General features: G+C 40.8%; 1 protein-coding gene across 2 annotated transcripts in view; it reads left to right on the forward strand.

Moving 5' to 3' along the window:
• zc3h3 (zinc finger CCCH-type containing 3) overlaps positions 1 to 17,008 on the forward strand; it is a 49,649-nt gene that overhangs the window by 29,497 nt on the left and 3,144 nt on the right. For both annotated transcript variants that reach the window (XM_026345821.2, XM_026345822.2), the window contains exons 5-9: positions 5,519 to 5,682; positions 8,777 to 8,852; positions 9,226 to 9,381; positions 9,480 to 9,549; positions 11,325 to 11,456. In XM_026345821.2, the coding sequence (XP_026201606.1) occupies positions 5,519 to 5,682; positions 8,777 to 8,852; positions 9,226 to 9,381; positions 9,480 to 9,549; positions 11,325 to 11,456 (598 nt within the window). The remainder of the gene's footprint in view (positions 1 to 5,518; positions 5,683 to 8,776; positions 8,853 to 9,225; positions 9,382 to 9,479; positions 9,550 to 11,324; positions 11,457 to 17,008) is intronic.

Genomic DNA, 17,008 nt, shown 5'->3' on the forward strand with positions numbered 1-17,008 from the left:
GAGGCTATTGTGCTTGGTTTGGATAATCTGTTAATGTGCAGGGAATTAACAAGAGGTTCCTTCTGGAAACTGACTGTGATCCCACTAAGCTGTGATCCCACACACACACACACACACACACACACACACACACACACACACACACACACACACACACACACACACACACACACACACACACACACACACAAATCCAGCTGTGGTAAAAAAGCTGTGCATGGCTGCATACAGCAGTTATTTTCACTACTGATAAATGTGTTGAAGAGTTAATAATTGTTTGTTCTAAAAAAAAAAAAGTCAGAAGTGTGAAAATAATCCTAACTAACTCCCCTCAACTCGTGATGACATCATTTTGTTCAACCAAAGGCCCAAAACCCAAAGATATTCAATTAACAGTGACATAAACCAAGCAGAGCCCTTAAAACATCCACCCATGTAGTCAGTTTTTTTACCAATGATGCTGTTTAATGATGAATATTGTTGATAATTTGCATTATTAACTGGAAGCTCCTGAGATATCCAGATTAGAAATTGGTCTGCCAGAAATAGTCTCTAACTGAATATCACCCACAAACCTCACTGTCAGATTTCATGAAGGAACTGAACTAGTTCCAACTTAACTATGTAGCTTCATGTGAGTAGTGCACAAATATTTTCTCCTTATAATTTTGATGACCAGATCTTTTAAGTCGTCATTGTTTAGGTAACCATTTACTTTTACTTTATGCATTTTTATTTTGCATACTTATGTATGGTACTGATGGGGTGCTCATTTGTGTAATCCAGATTTGGTGAGACAGAGAGCCCTGGACTGAAGCTGGACTCAGCCTCCAGTGACTTATTACTATTCATTTAGCTGCTGCAGTAAATATTGATTCATCAAGGGATTTTCAATTTGAGCCCTGTGACATCTTGTGAAATATCACCAAGTGTGTAGAAGTGAGGAAAGAGATAGGGAGGAAGGGGGGCGACAGGTCTGGTCCCCAGGGATGGTGGATCACCCCCCTCGCCCACTCATCGTTTCCCTTCTCATGCTTATCTATCTGTTTAACTCCGAAGAGCCTCCACCTTTTATCAGTTTGAGGACATTGAGTGGAGCATGAGCTCATATTCTCTGCTCTTAACTACGAGTGCTGCGCTTCATCTTTGACCTCTTAGACCCCGGATCCCTCATACGTCCTCAGCTCTTATCGCTGCGTCTGCTCATAGCTCGTGCTCCTCACACAGGGTCCGCATCCTAGATCCAAATGACTCCAGGATGAATATAAGGTTTACCATGATCAAAAACTCGGCTGCTCTGAGAGACATTTTAAGTATTCAGTCAAGTTTTATTTAGACAAAGTGGTTTGTTAAGAAATTACAACTCCAACGCCTGGGTGCCCTCACAGGGCAAGAAAAGCACATGTAATGCTGGGTTGCATTATTCGTTATAATGACGTTAATAAGAATATCTTCTTTATATATTAATATTTAAAATATGCAAAATGCCAAACATATGCAAGATTACATTTAAAATATGTAAATTGATGCATAACACAACAAACCGTTATGCTTGACATCATGCTTGGAAAGTCTTTACACATGTAAAGGAAAACTTCACTAACTGATTTATGAGTTTGTAACTAAACATGATTAATTTGGACAATCTTGGAAAAAGCTGTGAAGTTATAACATAATGTAATCAAGTTAATATAATAGTACTGAACTATAATTTAAGCTCTAAGCAGAAATGATGCTTATTGATTACAGATGAGATAAAGATTAAATACAGTTAGCCACTTAGTTGTGGGGTTGCTAAGTAATGCTAATGTTCATGCATTGTTTTCTATACTATAGAAACCATCAGATGCAGCATTAATGTAGTCTTTCCTTTGTTTTGATGTTGTTGAAGATAACCACAAACATTATGAAGAAAGTGTTCACACCACACTAGCCAACTAATCCAGCTAAGCCCTCTGTCTGCCTTGTGTAAACTCATATACATGAGGCTTCACCCACCCGGCACCCTCAGCTCTTACCTGTTTCAGCCATAATGAGCGTGCCTGGTGATTTAGTGCTGGGCGGCAGTTTGAAGAGGAGGTGAATCGGCTGCCGTATTTCAGCCTCTGCCACCAGAAAATAGATATAATCTCAACATTAACTCCATTAATAGTAGCAAGAGTTGAATTAAGAAAGCTGTAAAGCATGCACACTAAAGGATAAATTACAGCCCAACCCTGCCTTCATCTCTCTCACACACCCTCCCTATTTTTCTCTCTCCTTTCCCTTATTTCATTTTCTGTATCCACTCTTTGGCTTTAGTCTGTTGCTGGTCTTTCTGTTCTCTCTCTCTGTATTTCTTTTTAATAAAATTTAAGGTTTTTTCTCATCGCACACTGTCACTGACTGTCTGGCTTCATCTGTCAAATCCTAACTTCATGTCCTCCGCTTTCCTCCATCTTTTTTCATTTCATTTTAAAATTTAAATCCCCTAAAATGATGAGACACACCAACTCTAAATAACTATACTTTTTTTGAATATATAGATCTACACACAAGCACGCTCGCACATGTGGCCTGGGCGCTCATCTCCTTTAGTGCTTCAGTATCGATCAGTACAGGATGTAAGAGACTGGGCAATAAAGTAAGGCAGCGTTCCTTCTTCTTCACTTCTCTCCTTCTTTTCCTGCATTCAATACCCCATTCATCCCATTTTATTCTCCTGTTCATTCATTTACTCATTACTTATCACATTAGTCATCTGCCACCTACTGTTGTGTTATGAGCCTCTTCTGGTATCGTTTACATTGTATTCTGCACAAATACACTCTTGGTTCCTCATGAATGTTTACATGTTTCTTAAAGTCAGCTTCCTTTCAAGTTGGATTTGATAAGACTGTGAGGTGTAATCACACTGCTTTGGTTTCCTTTAAGTGGCTGAAGAAAAGCAGCAGTTCTCACCACTGGAATTAGCCAGATGACTGTGTTTTTGCTGTGCTCTGTTTCAAGGGTAACTGTTTCCCAATATGAGCTTGCTAATGCTTGGGTTGCAGACAAATAGACAAGGGCAGCATTATTCTGAGCAGTCGCTCGACCCTCCAAACTCTTCCCTGTCACTAAAACAAAAGTCGGATCATTCATCAACTGCGCTGTTAGTGCTGAATCGCGCTCTCCTTTATCTGTGCATTGCATGGTCAGAGCAGTTCACCCACGCGCACCTGCTCACACACTCGCACATAAACATGCAGACTAGTCTCAAGGGAGTTTGTATATGCCCTTGTCTCCTCTACTTATTTTTTGCTCTATATTTTTTTTACTGTTTTTTGTTGAGTTTTTATTCTTTTACTCTGACTTCTAGTCTTTGTCTTTTGGTTTTATAACAGTTAAATGTGCTGAGTGAGTTCTTCAAATGTGAGGATTTGCTCATTCTAAACTAGAAATGTTCAGGATTTTGTTTTTGCCCTGGTAAAATAATACAGAATTATAGACAACGTATAATTACAACAACGTATAAAACAGTAGAACATGTTTACAGGCATTATTTTTATGGACTTCACTCAACGTTCCTGTTGATTTTCAAAACCGTACAGCTCATTTGTTCAGAATTAATTTAGGTTTCTTGGGAGAATTAAGAACCTTAACGTCAAACCTGTCTAAAAAATCTAAAAGATTTTTGTGGTTTCCCTCCGACGTGTTCATGACTCGTTTTCCGAATGTGTACTTTATGCATTGTTAAAATAAAAAATATTGTTGCTGGCTTTGTGAATATATTTCTCTAGCTTTTAGTATGATAAAACAAAGCCAAATTTATGCCATCAATAACATTTGAAATGGTTTTCCCATAAACACATTGGTTTTCCAGTAGGTGCAGATTTGTGCAGATGAAGGGCCTAGTGATGAAAGATCCCAACAGACTTCATTGGCATCACAGGGAACAGGCCTTTAAAAGTCTGCAGACAGAGCAAACCTCTCTTTTACATGATGCTATTGCCCTCTGATGGTTTGATTATGTTCTCCACTGTTTCTTTTGTGCGCCCTTCTGGTCCTCTCTCATAGGCAGATTACCTTACTGCACTGGCAATCTGCACCCTCTGAGCAGCCTGTTTTCATTAATGGCATTAGACCTGAGGGTAGAACACGTCTCGCACTAGTCTGGTGGTTTGACTGTGTGTATGCAGACAAAACTACAAACTCACAAAGAGGTCTAATAACTTGTGCAGTAAATGCAAAAATGAGGCACTCGTTCATATAAAGTCACAAATCTGTGCTTACTCATTCCTACATTTTTCACACTTTCAGGATTAAAGTCAGTGGTCAGAATGTACTTTTATTTATACATAAAAATGAATCTAATGTGAAAATGTCCTTACACCCCCATTCACTCTCCTGACTGCAGCCCTGTGTCAGGGTTAACTGCCATCTGTGTTAACTGTTCATGTCATATCCCCATTAACCTCCATTGTGGCTCCCCAGGCCGCCCAGTCCTTGTTTAAGCCTCCCTGGGTGGCAGTCATCGCTCCAACATTAGCCTCCATTACAGCTCCCCTGGCTGTAGTTGCCCTGTGTAGGGCAGCTACTGATCTTGTATCGGTGAAACTGAGTGTCTGTCCCTCTGAGTTATGGCATGCAGTCAGGTAGTCCATGTACATGAATGCAGCTGATATTTGCTCCCTTTTTTTCTTATGTGCAGCAGTGCAGCAGCTCTCCGCTAGCTGCAGAATGTTAAGCGTCTGTGTCAGTTGTTTTGTGCATGCCGTGCGTTTGGGGTAATCCTCTCTTCTCTCTGTAATGGGAGGCATGAACTCTCGCTCTAAACCCATTTCCAGCCCATCTGAAATACGGCAGCAAATTACCTCCAGCGCTACCCTGCACACCAGCCCCAATCCGCCCCAAATAGAAGTGACAGGACAGCGCAATTTATCGCCATAACCCCTGCACCGCTACACCACCACCCAACATCCCTGTACACACTGCAGGCTCACACATAAAGCTGCCGCACACACACACAAGTCTGCTGAGTGACTCCTGAATGGAGAGCATGTGTGTAGAGGCCTGTGATTGTGTGGACTGTACGTACTGTAGCAGGAGTGTGCTTGTGTGTGGTCTCTACGCTCCAGTGTAGGGGCCAACCTCGCTGCTCTGGCCCCCTGCCCTGCCTATTATCTCATTGATTTCCTCCTCTCCTCTTTTCAATTCTCTCCATTTCCACACTGCCGTCCTTTCCATTAGAGGAGCAATTTAACAGAGTGCTATGACATGGGAGGGAGGAGGGGAGACTAGAGGATGGGAAACATAAAGTGAGGAGGGGAGATACAGTGGAAGAGCTGGACAGAAGACCAGCAAAAGAGGAGTGTAACTGAGGGAGCAATACAGTGACATTCTAGCATGACTGGAATTTTCAGTTTAAACTGAGCTTAACAATTAATGCTAATCACAATTCTCATCATTCCAAGTTGTAACACACTGGATTCTTGCAGTGCTTATCTGCTATCATCACATCTCTTATTATGTCCTTCACCACCTTTTTTGTCCCTCACAGGAGTTTCCTCCAGAACCGTCGTCGAGCTCCGCATGACAGACATCCATCATCCGTCCATCACTGGAAAGGAAGCAGCATGTGCTGGATTCGTGGTTCCCTTTACCAGGTGTCAGCCAATAAGCTGTCTCGCACTGTGGCATCCAACATGTCTATCAACCGAACAGGTAAACTGACCATCACTTCACCTGTCGACAATAACTGTGGTGGTAAAGTGCACAGATGTTGTGGAATGCCACAGTTGGCTGTGAATGTTTAGAGTTAAACAGTTTTTTTATTTTTTTTTATTTTATTAATCGATTAATACTTAGATTAAATTATAAATAAATAATAACCATAGCATATTTAAGGAGCAGCCTTTCTGGACTGAGGATGTACATTCTGTATTGTCCATGGATAGTGTAGTGGTAACATCGCTGCCCTCCCGGGTGACTAGGGTTCGAATCCTAGCTGTGGCCTAGGGGTCCTTGGGCAAGACCTCTTATGCTTACCCTGCCTTTGCTTTGGATAAAACTATCTGCCAAATGACTAAATGTAAATGCACCAGAAACACAGTGATGAGAGGCTGCTATTGTTAATGCTAACATACAGTAGCTAGTGCAGATTATAATCAAAAATGCTCTCACATTATTTATCTGCAAAAGGTTCCTTACACCAACACGCATTTAGCTCTTAGTTTTAAAGAGCTAAATGCATATAATGAGTTTCTGACTGAAATACAACTGATAGGAACATGATACCAATGAACATCAGTCAAAACTCACTGTAATAAATACTCATGCTGCTGTTTCATCTCTTTGAAGTCAGCGAACCCCGGGATGTTTTATTGTGAGATGATCATACATAGCACTTTTGATGCTGTAGTAATATTAGTTCATTTCAGTACTACAAAGTGTGCAGAGCACCATTTTATTCCGTCTCTGTATAATAAGTCCCATGCTTTTAACGATGTGATCTCACTTTTTTGGATAAAAACGCATTTTCAGCACGCTGAGAAGTGGGACCTGCCATAATTGGGATGGTGCCTTATTTCAGCCATATTCAACCCGATTTCACTGATCTATGACTATTATATCTAGTTTATCTAACTAGTATCAGAACTTTGAATCACCGTCATTTTTATACATTGTTAAACTCTATAGAGTCTTTAATCAGATGCAAAATAACAAAGAAAATTAATACTAAACATGCGGTTTTATTTATGTTTTAACCCCTAAAATCTTCTTTCTGTGTCTTTTTCCCTTTTTATCCTACAAAGCACATAAGTATACAGCATAGTACGTATAAAGTTGGGATAGATAACGTTCAGTCTAGTAACATATCTATGTGTGTGTGTGGAATTGATGAACGCACAAATCAAATCTAATTACAGGGGTGAAAAGTCATTGGGTTGTGTTCTTGACATTATTGTCATTATGATGCCTGGCTTAATACTGTCAGAAACCTGCGCAGTCTATAATTGTTAACTTTATTTATACTATCTGATTAAAGAATAATTAACCAGCACAAGTATAGTTTTGATACTTTATTAGTGTAAAACTCTCCGGTTGGTACTAAAAGTGTACTGCTGTTCAATATCGGGTACTATTCAGGGCAGTAAGACTGTGTGATACAAGAGTGTTTATTCATGTTTGTGGCTGCAACTCTGTCCACATGCTCTCTAATAGACTTACAGGAGCTGGCTGGATTTGCCATCTGAAATAATAAAGTTGTCATCTGTCAGAGCAGTGAGGGGGAGGGCCTGGAGAACTAGACGGTGCAGATTAAAGCCTGGATCTGCCTCTACCTCCTTCACTCTCCTGTACCTCTCTTATACACATTCTGCACCAGCTACACCTGAAGGTGAAATTGAAGAGCTCCATTCTGTTAACTCGTGACCGGCATCCCAACACGCACATTCCTGCATCTTCTACAAGCATGCCTCAGGTGTCCTCTCAGCGGGAGATGTGATTTCACATCTTCATGTTTGTTCTTGGTCTGGAGCCACTGGCCTGTAATTTTGCTCTGCTTGTCTCACACCAGAGAGCACATTTAATAAGAGACATAACAGCCAGGAAAAAGTTCCAAAATTAGAGATCAGCTATTCTCTGTAACCCCACCCAACCAACATCTTTATCCTCTTCTCTACTCTATTGGCTTCCAGCAACATGAAAACAAACTTTTTCCTCCAGTGTTTGTGGAGTATATCGGGTACATAGTGTTTTTAATGTTCTCAGATAGAGCTTAACGTCACATTTAGCTTTGACACCTCTGCGTCAAACCACCACAGTATAAATAGCCAGTGACATATCAGGTTGTTATTGCATCTGGCTGCACAAACACACAGACAGACAGCTTCACTTCTGTCATATCTGATGTCAGTAGTTGGTTGAATGTTATCCTTTTTTTTTTCTCTAACTCCTCCCTTATTAGTTATTTAAATGTTATATAAGATACATTTAAAAATGCTAAAACAGATAAATAAAACAATCGCAATAAAGACAAAAAACAACCTCCACTATCCTGTATCCATGTTTTTATCACCATGCACAACTGATTGCTAACATTTCACAGCATACGTGAGTTAGGAGCAGTTTATGATGTTAGGTGCACAAATTCTCCTGGACATTGCATCATGTTGGAGCTGAAGACACGTTAACACATAGTAAAGTGAAAAAACACTACCAATCGACTGTTGGTTAAGCTGTAAAAGCATGATTATATTTCATATACTTCATTTTGCACATTCTCCTCTGTACACAAACACTTGTGGTGTGTTCTTGCACTACTTCTTTTCATTGAATGAGTTGTTAGTTCGTACACATACATGTAAATCAGTACAAGAAGAAATTCTTTTTTTATCTTGAAATCTCTTAAATCAGACATGAGCTCCTGTGAACTGTCAAAAGAAGTAAAACCAAGTAATATATGTGAAGGAACTCTATCCTTGTTATTTCTGTTATGTGTAAATAATAATGTCACAAGAACCATACCAATATGTTTCTTTTTGACCTTTTTGTGTAGGCAGTATTTTAAACAACTAAATATGTAATTTAGGTGATGTAGCAGGCCTCCAACTCTATTAAGGAATCATTTCAATATTTTGTAGATGATACTTTTTTCTGCCTCCACAATAAACCCAGTGGAGAATTAGTGAATCATGAGCTCATTTCTCCTCATCATTGCATCTTTATTTATTTTAGGGATCTAAACAGAAAACTAAATGCAGACTCTTTACAATGGAATTTGAGTTTGGTATTTGTCTTATTTCTCCATATTTAGGAAGGTCCTCCAGTCCCCAGGTCTCATCCATGGTTTCTGCTTGGAACCGACATTCCACTAGTCGCCACTTAGCCAGGTAGGCTATTCACAGAGTGACCTCCTCTCATTAGAGGCACTTGACTGTGACTCTTTCTGCATGCATGTTCAATTTTTTAATTAAGCATATTATTTTATCTCTGTTACATACATACAATCTGAAATATAGGTGAAGTCAAATCCACCCACGACTGTTGAATTTCTTGCCTCTCACACTGTCCCTCCTTCACTATAGCTATAAAGTAATGTTTTAAAATTTAAATTGGCATATGGAGAATATCCACCCAAAACCTGCCACAGGGGTGAAAGAGGGGTGAAACTCCTGCCCAATCCTGGTTTGTCCTCTTTAGTTACTACAAGCTGCCTATGATTGATTCATCGATACCTGTGGTTTGTCTCTTTTCTGGAACAAGCCGTGCAGTCCAGCGGAGTCTTGCCATCATCAGACACGCTCGCCAGAAGAAGCAGCAGAAGCAGTACTGCATGTACTACAACCGCTTTGGGAAGTGTAACCGAGGCAACAGCTGTCCCTACATACACGACCCGGACAAGGTGGCTGTCTGCACCAGGTAACACTGTTACAGCTGCTGTTGTGACTAAGTACTTCTCATTTCACTTGCTTATTAGTATCTGTGTTCTCAGACTTGTTTCTGGTGTTTACATGTAGATTTCTGCGAGGGACGTGCAAACAGGCAGATGGAACCTGCCCATTCTCCCATAAAGTGGCTAAAGAGAAGGTAACAGGCGTGCACATCAACACATGGACTAGAGGTTGAACAACATAGCGCTTCATTGGCTCGCACATAATGGATCGTATTTGGGTTGTTGGCACAACTCCTGTTTCTATGGCACAGGGAGGAGTGAGGTAGACTTGACCTGATGGGCAAGGGGTTGAGGACAAGTAAAGATTAGTCAACAAACAAAACATGCAAAGCAAAAACCTTCACAAATCATCTCAACAGCTTTCCTATTGAAATATGGAAATCAGCAGGATATCAACTGTTTAAAAAAAATTATTTTGTGACAATATTTTTGCACATAAAATTTCATACTATTGAGTTACTACACAGCACAAACTCATCTCCAGCAAACCAAAGTCTGTTCACACTAGGGTATTCATAATGTCTGTGATTGTTCTTTGTTTTTTTAGAAAGGCAAAATGATTGTTTTGGTCAGTGCTCTTGTCTGTCCAAGAGAAAAAGGGAAAGCTTTTTCTTTTTAAACTCAAGACAAACAACCCTGTAACAGGTGCCTTGCCTCACCCTCCACACACACACATTCAAAACTCTCTGCACCTGTGTTGGTTGTCACACTGCTGCCTGTAAGTGCTGAGAGACCAGCTGTCTGTTTTGTAATGCCACCTCTCCAACAGCACCCCCAAACCTACATAGAATACATCTACTCGCATTTCATGACCCCTTAAACAGGACTGTACAGGGGCATTAGAAAGAAGGGGATTGATAGCTGGGGGGTACAGGACCCAGCAGCCCCCTGAACCTGATCTGGGCACCAGTCTATATAGTTGAGCCTCACTCCTGTGTCTTGCGCCCCACCCTCCTGTCCTACCACAAATACTTTGAAACCAGACACTCCCAAGGCTACTCCCATGGCATTACCCCCACTCCTTCCTCTCCCACCTCCACCACTGACCCAGTCAGCGCGCACATCCAAAGCACATAAACACATCATGAGAGCTGGACGAGCTACAGCCTGGATAAATATTTCTGTAGCAGTTAATTAGGTAAAACTGATCCCAACGAGATGGAGTCCCCCTTACACTCCCCACCGACCCCCCCATCTTTCTCCACTGAACCCCCTCAGAGGTATATTTAGACTGGCCTCCAGCAGGCTAGCCCCCCCACACCAAACTGTAGATCTTTCTGCACACATGCGCGCACACCCTTGCACATTTTGTCAAGACACACATTCACTCTCACTCTCTACTGCTGTCAGCTGCAATTAAGGTCATTTAGCTGCTCAGTGTGACAGATCGCTTGGCACACGAGACACGTCTGAACTGTACATGATGGCGGTGTGGTCTAAAAACCACATGCCTGTTAACAAATGTGTGCAATCTTATGTAATGGCATGCTCTTATCACTCACTGTGTTCATTTATTTATTTTATAACACAAATCTACAACTCACGAGGTGATCTGTGCAGCACAAAGTTGTTTTAACTTCTTCATGACACAAACCGATTGTTGTCCAATATTTAGAGGCTGTAATTTGTGAGATCGTTTCTTCTTTTTTAAGAAGTCCTTTACTTTATAGAACTTTATGATTTGGTTTCAGGAATGATGCTAAGATTATAATCAAGAGAATAAGAGAATAATAAACTAAAGTCTTCTCCTGAATTTTACATAACTGAGATATTATTCACATCACCCATGTAGGACTCATTGTTAGGCTGCGTTTGGAATAAATGTTTATTCTTTTCACCCTGTCTTTAAGCGCTTTAAACCATCTCCCAGTCTCAGGCTGTTCATGTGTATTTCTCTGACGCTCTCCAGATGCCGGTCTGTTCCTATTTCCTGAAGGGAATCTGTAACAACAGCGACTGTCCCTACAGCCATGTTTACGTGTCCCGCAAAGCCGAAGTGTGTGAGGACTTTGTCAAAGGGTACTGTCCTGAGGGAGAAAAGGTACAAATGCACAAACACACCTTTGGATTTTATGAGTTTGAGCTTTAGGGCTTTAGATTCTTTGACTATATAAGCTTTTTTTTTTTATCTATCCCATTGGTTTTAAACTAGGATTTGGGCAATTTTGATAATTAATATGAGTAAATAGCATTTTATATTTTTAAATGTAGTCATTTGGCAGATGGATTTTATCCAAAGCAACTTGCCAGTGAGATTTAAAGCAAACAGTTTATGTTTGCCACCAGGAACCAGTGTGAGATATGAACAGTTACATGCCCTTCAGGTTGAAGTCCTGCTTGTAGGGCATTGTAGTAGTGTGATGAAAGATGATGACAAGTTTACAAATGTTGAGACAAATGTGGTTTAGGATTGTGACATTTCATTCCTAAACCACAGACATACAAATAATGACTCAGCCTGAATTGCCTGGGTTTCACTTTCATTTGTCTCCACCTGCCTGCAGTCTTGTTACCTCCCTGTTATTGTCTTGTACTTTGGTTCTGTCTTCCTCAGTCAGTTAAATTATATTTAAAAGTCATATCAATTGAATCAGTGAGCACCCGGGTCAGCTGACATTCAGGTAAACCTCCAACATACAGTAGGCTCAGTCTACAGGACTGTGTAGGTCTGAACAGGGATGATCGAAGACACTATGCATGGACGCTTGTGATCATACACCATTGAATTGCTTTGAAAATCACTACACTCTGTACATTTCTTTGTCTATGTTGTGTGACATAATAATACATTTGAATGTATGTCGTAAAACATCTATACAGTTCCACTGAAGTTAAACTGAGACTTAGGTAAACAAGTACTTTGGTAACCAATCCTCACCCCCTCCCGCACACATGTACACAGTGACACACGGGCAGGAACAGCTGCAGGGGGTGGTTGTCCATAATGGCATAACTGAAGTTTCTGAGTGACACATTGAGGGTCTGATGGGTAACAGAGAGCCACCTCCACATGACTCAAGACACCCCCCCGCACACACACACACACACACACACACACACACACACACACTCTGTCCCCACATCTGCCTCTAACATGCCCCTTAGCTACTCCCATCCTCTCCCCTCCTGTGTTTTACCTCCCTTTGTCTCCCCCTCTCTCCCCTCCTCCTCTCTTTGCTTGTTTTTGAGCGTCGACTGTGAAACAGATGCTTTTTCACACTGTCAGACCTCATTTAAATACTGCATGGGGAAATGAGGATATAGAAAACAAAAGGGATATTAATATTTATTCTATTAGCTGAAGTGCTTAGGTCTGTGATTTTCCCCCGTGTGTGTGAGTGTGTTTGCGCCTGAGTGCATGTGTGTTTATAGAGCGCTTTACTGTGAGGCTCTGGCGGCTCTATGATGGATAGCAGGCAGTAATTATAGATGGGAAAACTGCTGAGGATGGCACTACGGGCCGGGCAGGCAGACACACCAGCAGCTCAGGGGTTAAGTCTGCTCCGCGCCTCCATCCTCCTCCTCCTCATAGACTTGCCACCATCCTGCCTCATCTTGGCTTTGTCTCACTCTCACCCTCCACCTCACAGGATCTGTCTGTGCTTTCCTAATTGTACTTGATTTCATTACTCCAGTGCATCAATTTTCACAGTTTTTAATTATGTCTTTTTTTTTTTTTTTTTTTGTATCATCCCAAATGTGGCCTCTGCATCCGGTCTGTCTTCTCCCAGGTTCCAGACGCATTAATTCAGGCAACCACTGAATGTCTGGCTAATTGATCATGATGTCAGACTTTAGTCTTTGTTATGTGTTTAATTCAGACAAATATTATAAGTGTTTTTCAATATTTACGTTCATATTGGAAATGATCAAATGTTCTTCCTCTTCTCTAAAATACTTCACTTTTCTTTTTTTTAATTCAACATCCCTTTGACACTAAATAGCTGCTTACACTAGCAGCATCTTAACATGCATCAGAAGCAGCAGTTTTATCCCATTTCTTCTCCTCGATAAACACGTCCTGCCCACCGGGTAATGTGCAGATGTCGCAGTGACATCAAACACCGGGTACAGGGCAAACTATTTAAATATGAACCTCAAAGTGCTGTTTGAGAAATGACTCCATGAGTAAAGACCAACTTAATGTAGCTTGACACAAGTGCAATTAATATAGATGATTCTAAGCAACATGTGACAGGCCAGCAAAGCAAATTAGAAGAATGTAAATCTGGAATAAAAAAATAAATAAAATAAATACTGATGACTACAAAGCGATTCAGTGGTGACTCAGAAAGTTGTGGAGACCTGTTTGTTTCTAGGATCTATCTTTGAATGGCTGATACAAAAAGACTTTAAGTCTAACTTTAAGTTGTACTTCATGTTTTATGTATCAAGTTACATTCACTAAAATATTCTCTACAGTGATGAAGGGGTTTTGCTTTCTGTCGGAAAACAAAGCTTTCTGCCTGGTGCTCATGTGGTGATTCTCTAAATCCATGTTTCTTCTTTACTGATTCCTGCACTGTACCGTCCCTGAACGCAGTGCGTCAGAGCAGCAGATAATAGACTCTAACACCACTCCAGACTTTCTTAGCTTAAAGCCCCCACACAAAGGCAAATCACAGGTCCTCTTACAACAAGAATTATCGGTGATATTGTAGTGAATTTCAGGGCTTTAGGGAGCTTGTGTCTCATTTTCTCACTATTCATACATGAGTGTATGAAGAAGCTGCTTGTCCTGACAGTACTAATGTAGATCTGAACATGAGCTGAGATCTAGTGGGAGCTTTAATTTTGTTAATATTCTAAACTCTGTGTTCATCATCCCGCAACCTGCGATCATTAATTGTTCTCTCCCACTCACAAGTGTCGGCTTAATGCCCAAGATGTAAATGCATTTCATGTGCGATTTTTATTTTACCGTCTTCTCTATTCCCTGCCCTCCCTCCTTCTCCTTTTCTTTCTTGCCTCTTTTGCTTCTTCTCTTAGTCTCTTGGTAAATGTGCTGACTCCTCCTGGTTTTGGCCCAGCAGAGAGCTCTCTAATAGGCCCCAGAGACATCCCAGCATTCCTTAAATCAAGTGGAAAATTGTTAACTTGGTGTGGGATAAAGATGTTCTGTCCACTTTAGCTTTTTCCTCCCATTTCCCATCTCTCGCCCTCTTTCTCTTTTTATGAAAATGAGGATGTATGGAGCTGTGGGGAGTGGACTGAACCTTTACAGTCAAGTTCTGACACTTTCAATTTCTCCCACTGGTTGAAGTGCTTCAGCCTCATCCTTTTTTGTCCTATCATATACTCATCTCCAGACAAACATTCTGTCCCCCTCATCAGTAATGGCACATTTTAAGGGTTAGGTTAGGAGAGAACGTCTTTACAGATTCTAAAGCCCACTTATGCAATGTGTGTGATACTGCAGTTAATAAATAAAGCATTATATGATTGCATTGATAGTTGTTAGTTTGGCCAGTTTAGTGGTAGCACTCTGACAAATGAACATCATGGTTCTTTATCATTCAACTGTGAATAGTGGAACACACATCTCTGTGCATGTCAGGAAATCAAAAAAATGAACAACATGCAACAAAGGTGTCAGACTAAAATATAGATGGTTAACTCACAGGTCTTCAGGACAAAAACAAGTTAAATGAAGATGTCATTTAGTACATTAAATAATTAATCACTTATATTTAACAACAAGAAAGAAATCAAATAAGAGCCGTCATTAATGATCATGAGTTGCAACTATAAAATCATGGAACACAGTTCATGATATAACAGACCTGCTGGGGTCAGTTGTGATGTCATGTACCAAATATAAACCCCTGGGCATCATCAACACCAAGGGCAGACCTCATTTGTTGAGCGAAATGTTGTATCAAAACCACAGCCCTATAAGATGATCCAGAGAAACATTTGACAGCAAGCTGATCTTGGGCTGCCCTGGCACCCTGGAGTGCAGGAACATGGGCGTGAGGGCAGTGACAGGGGATCTGGTGGCAGAAAGTCAGGGACGCTTGACTCCACAGAGGGTTGACCAAGAGTCCACAGCCTTCCTGGAAAATCCATCTCAAGATCTCCCTTCTTCCAAACGCACGCGCGCACACACACACACACACACACACTCTATTTCTAGACCAACCTGCTTCCCAGTCCTGCACTGTGCACCCCTCTGCGCACACACAGACACACACTTCTTGCAGCCTGCACCCCAGAGTGAATATAATTAGCTTCTCTGACAGGTGGGAGGGATCAGATCTCGCGGAGAATGAAGCTACCAATTTACACCCGTATTACACTGTCATACACACTCAGTTGCAAACATGCATGTGAGAGCTTGCTCTCTCATGCACAGTGCTCCCCAGAATGACACTAACTGTGACCTACTTGTTCATTTTGCACTTTAAAGGAAAGACTGAAGAAAGAGCGTCTCTTAAAAGTAGAGTCTAAGTAGTCTAAGAGATTACCACATTTAAGAGTGGACAGAATAACAGACTGCCGTTGGGACTCTTCACCAAGTCTGTCTAAAAAGTTCTGATCTGTGTTCTGTGAGATCATTGGACCACTCCTGAAGACAGAGCAACTTTTAACAATACCCCTGATCTGTAATTTTAACTTTTACTTTATAGTAGATCTAGTAGATATGCTTTAAAACGTGGAGAGGTGCAGTCATGGCTTCTGTGACCCAGACTAATTGAACAGCCTGGCAGCAGTGCCGCAATGTTCCTTTCTGGAGATTTCATTGATGCTTTGCATTCAACCAATCAGAGAAGACAAATTATTCCACTGGTATTCGTAAATTGGACCTTTTACTGATTGTAATTGTATAAAGGTACTACCTGAAGGGTTGGGTGGAGCAGAGGTCCAGTTATGTTTAGTGAGGGTGTAAAAGTTGTCAAACTCCATCCAACTGTTCACGAACTATTGTTAATTTCATGGAAACATTATCGTCTTAGAAAATGATGAAACAGCCTTTTTTGCTTTGCGCTCTCCTGTAAAACGTTGCTAGTGGAAGTTTTGAATTAGGAAGAGTCCAGTATAAACCCACGCGTCTGCAAAAAGCATCTGTTTGAACTTTTTTTTTTTTTTTTTTTTTTTTTTTTTTTGATACATTACCTTGAGGAAATGTTTTTCTCTGAAGCCCTTTTCTTGAAAACACACCAAAGTTCTTCACTATTAATAAGATTGTCTAAATAAAATCGTCAAATTTTCATCACATGGGGAACTAACAAGATCATCAATCTAAGCAGGCGTTTAAATCCAACTCACTGCTCGACAGTTGTTTCATTCTGTGCCATGGTCACAGTTTGGTCATTACCAATGATTGAATGATTCAGCTCATCAGACCAGATGGTCTTTTTCCCTTTTTACTTACTGGATCAGGTTCAGTTCTCTTCGTGCATCTTGAAGTTTATAAATGCAGCCACGCCTATATAAAGTTCATGTTATATTTACTTCATCAGAGATGTTCAGTTAACCTACTTGCACAATACTCCTCTCGCTTTGAATATGTCAAACTGAGCTTTTAACTGTCGCTATGCCTGTTGAGCTGAAACTTAGTAAAAGTCTCCTCTCAGAATAATAAAGATGACT

The sequence above is a fragment of the Anabas testudineus genome, chromosome 4, assembly GCF_900324465.2.
Source record: "Anabas testudineus chromosome 4, fAnaTes1.2, whole genome shotgun sequence".
In the NCBI taxonomy this organism is placed as follows: domain Eukaryota; kingdom Metazoa; phylum Chordata; class Actinopteri; order Anabantiformes; family Anabantidae; genus Anabas; species Anabas testudineus.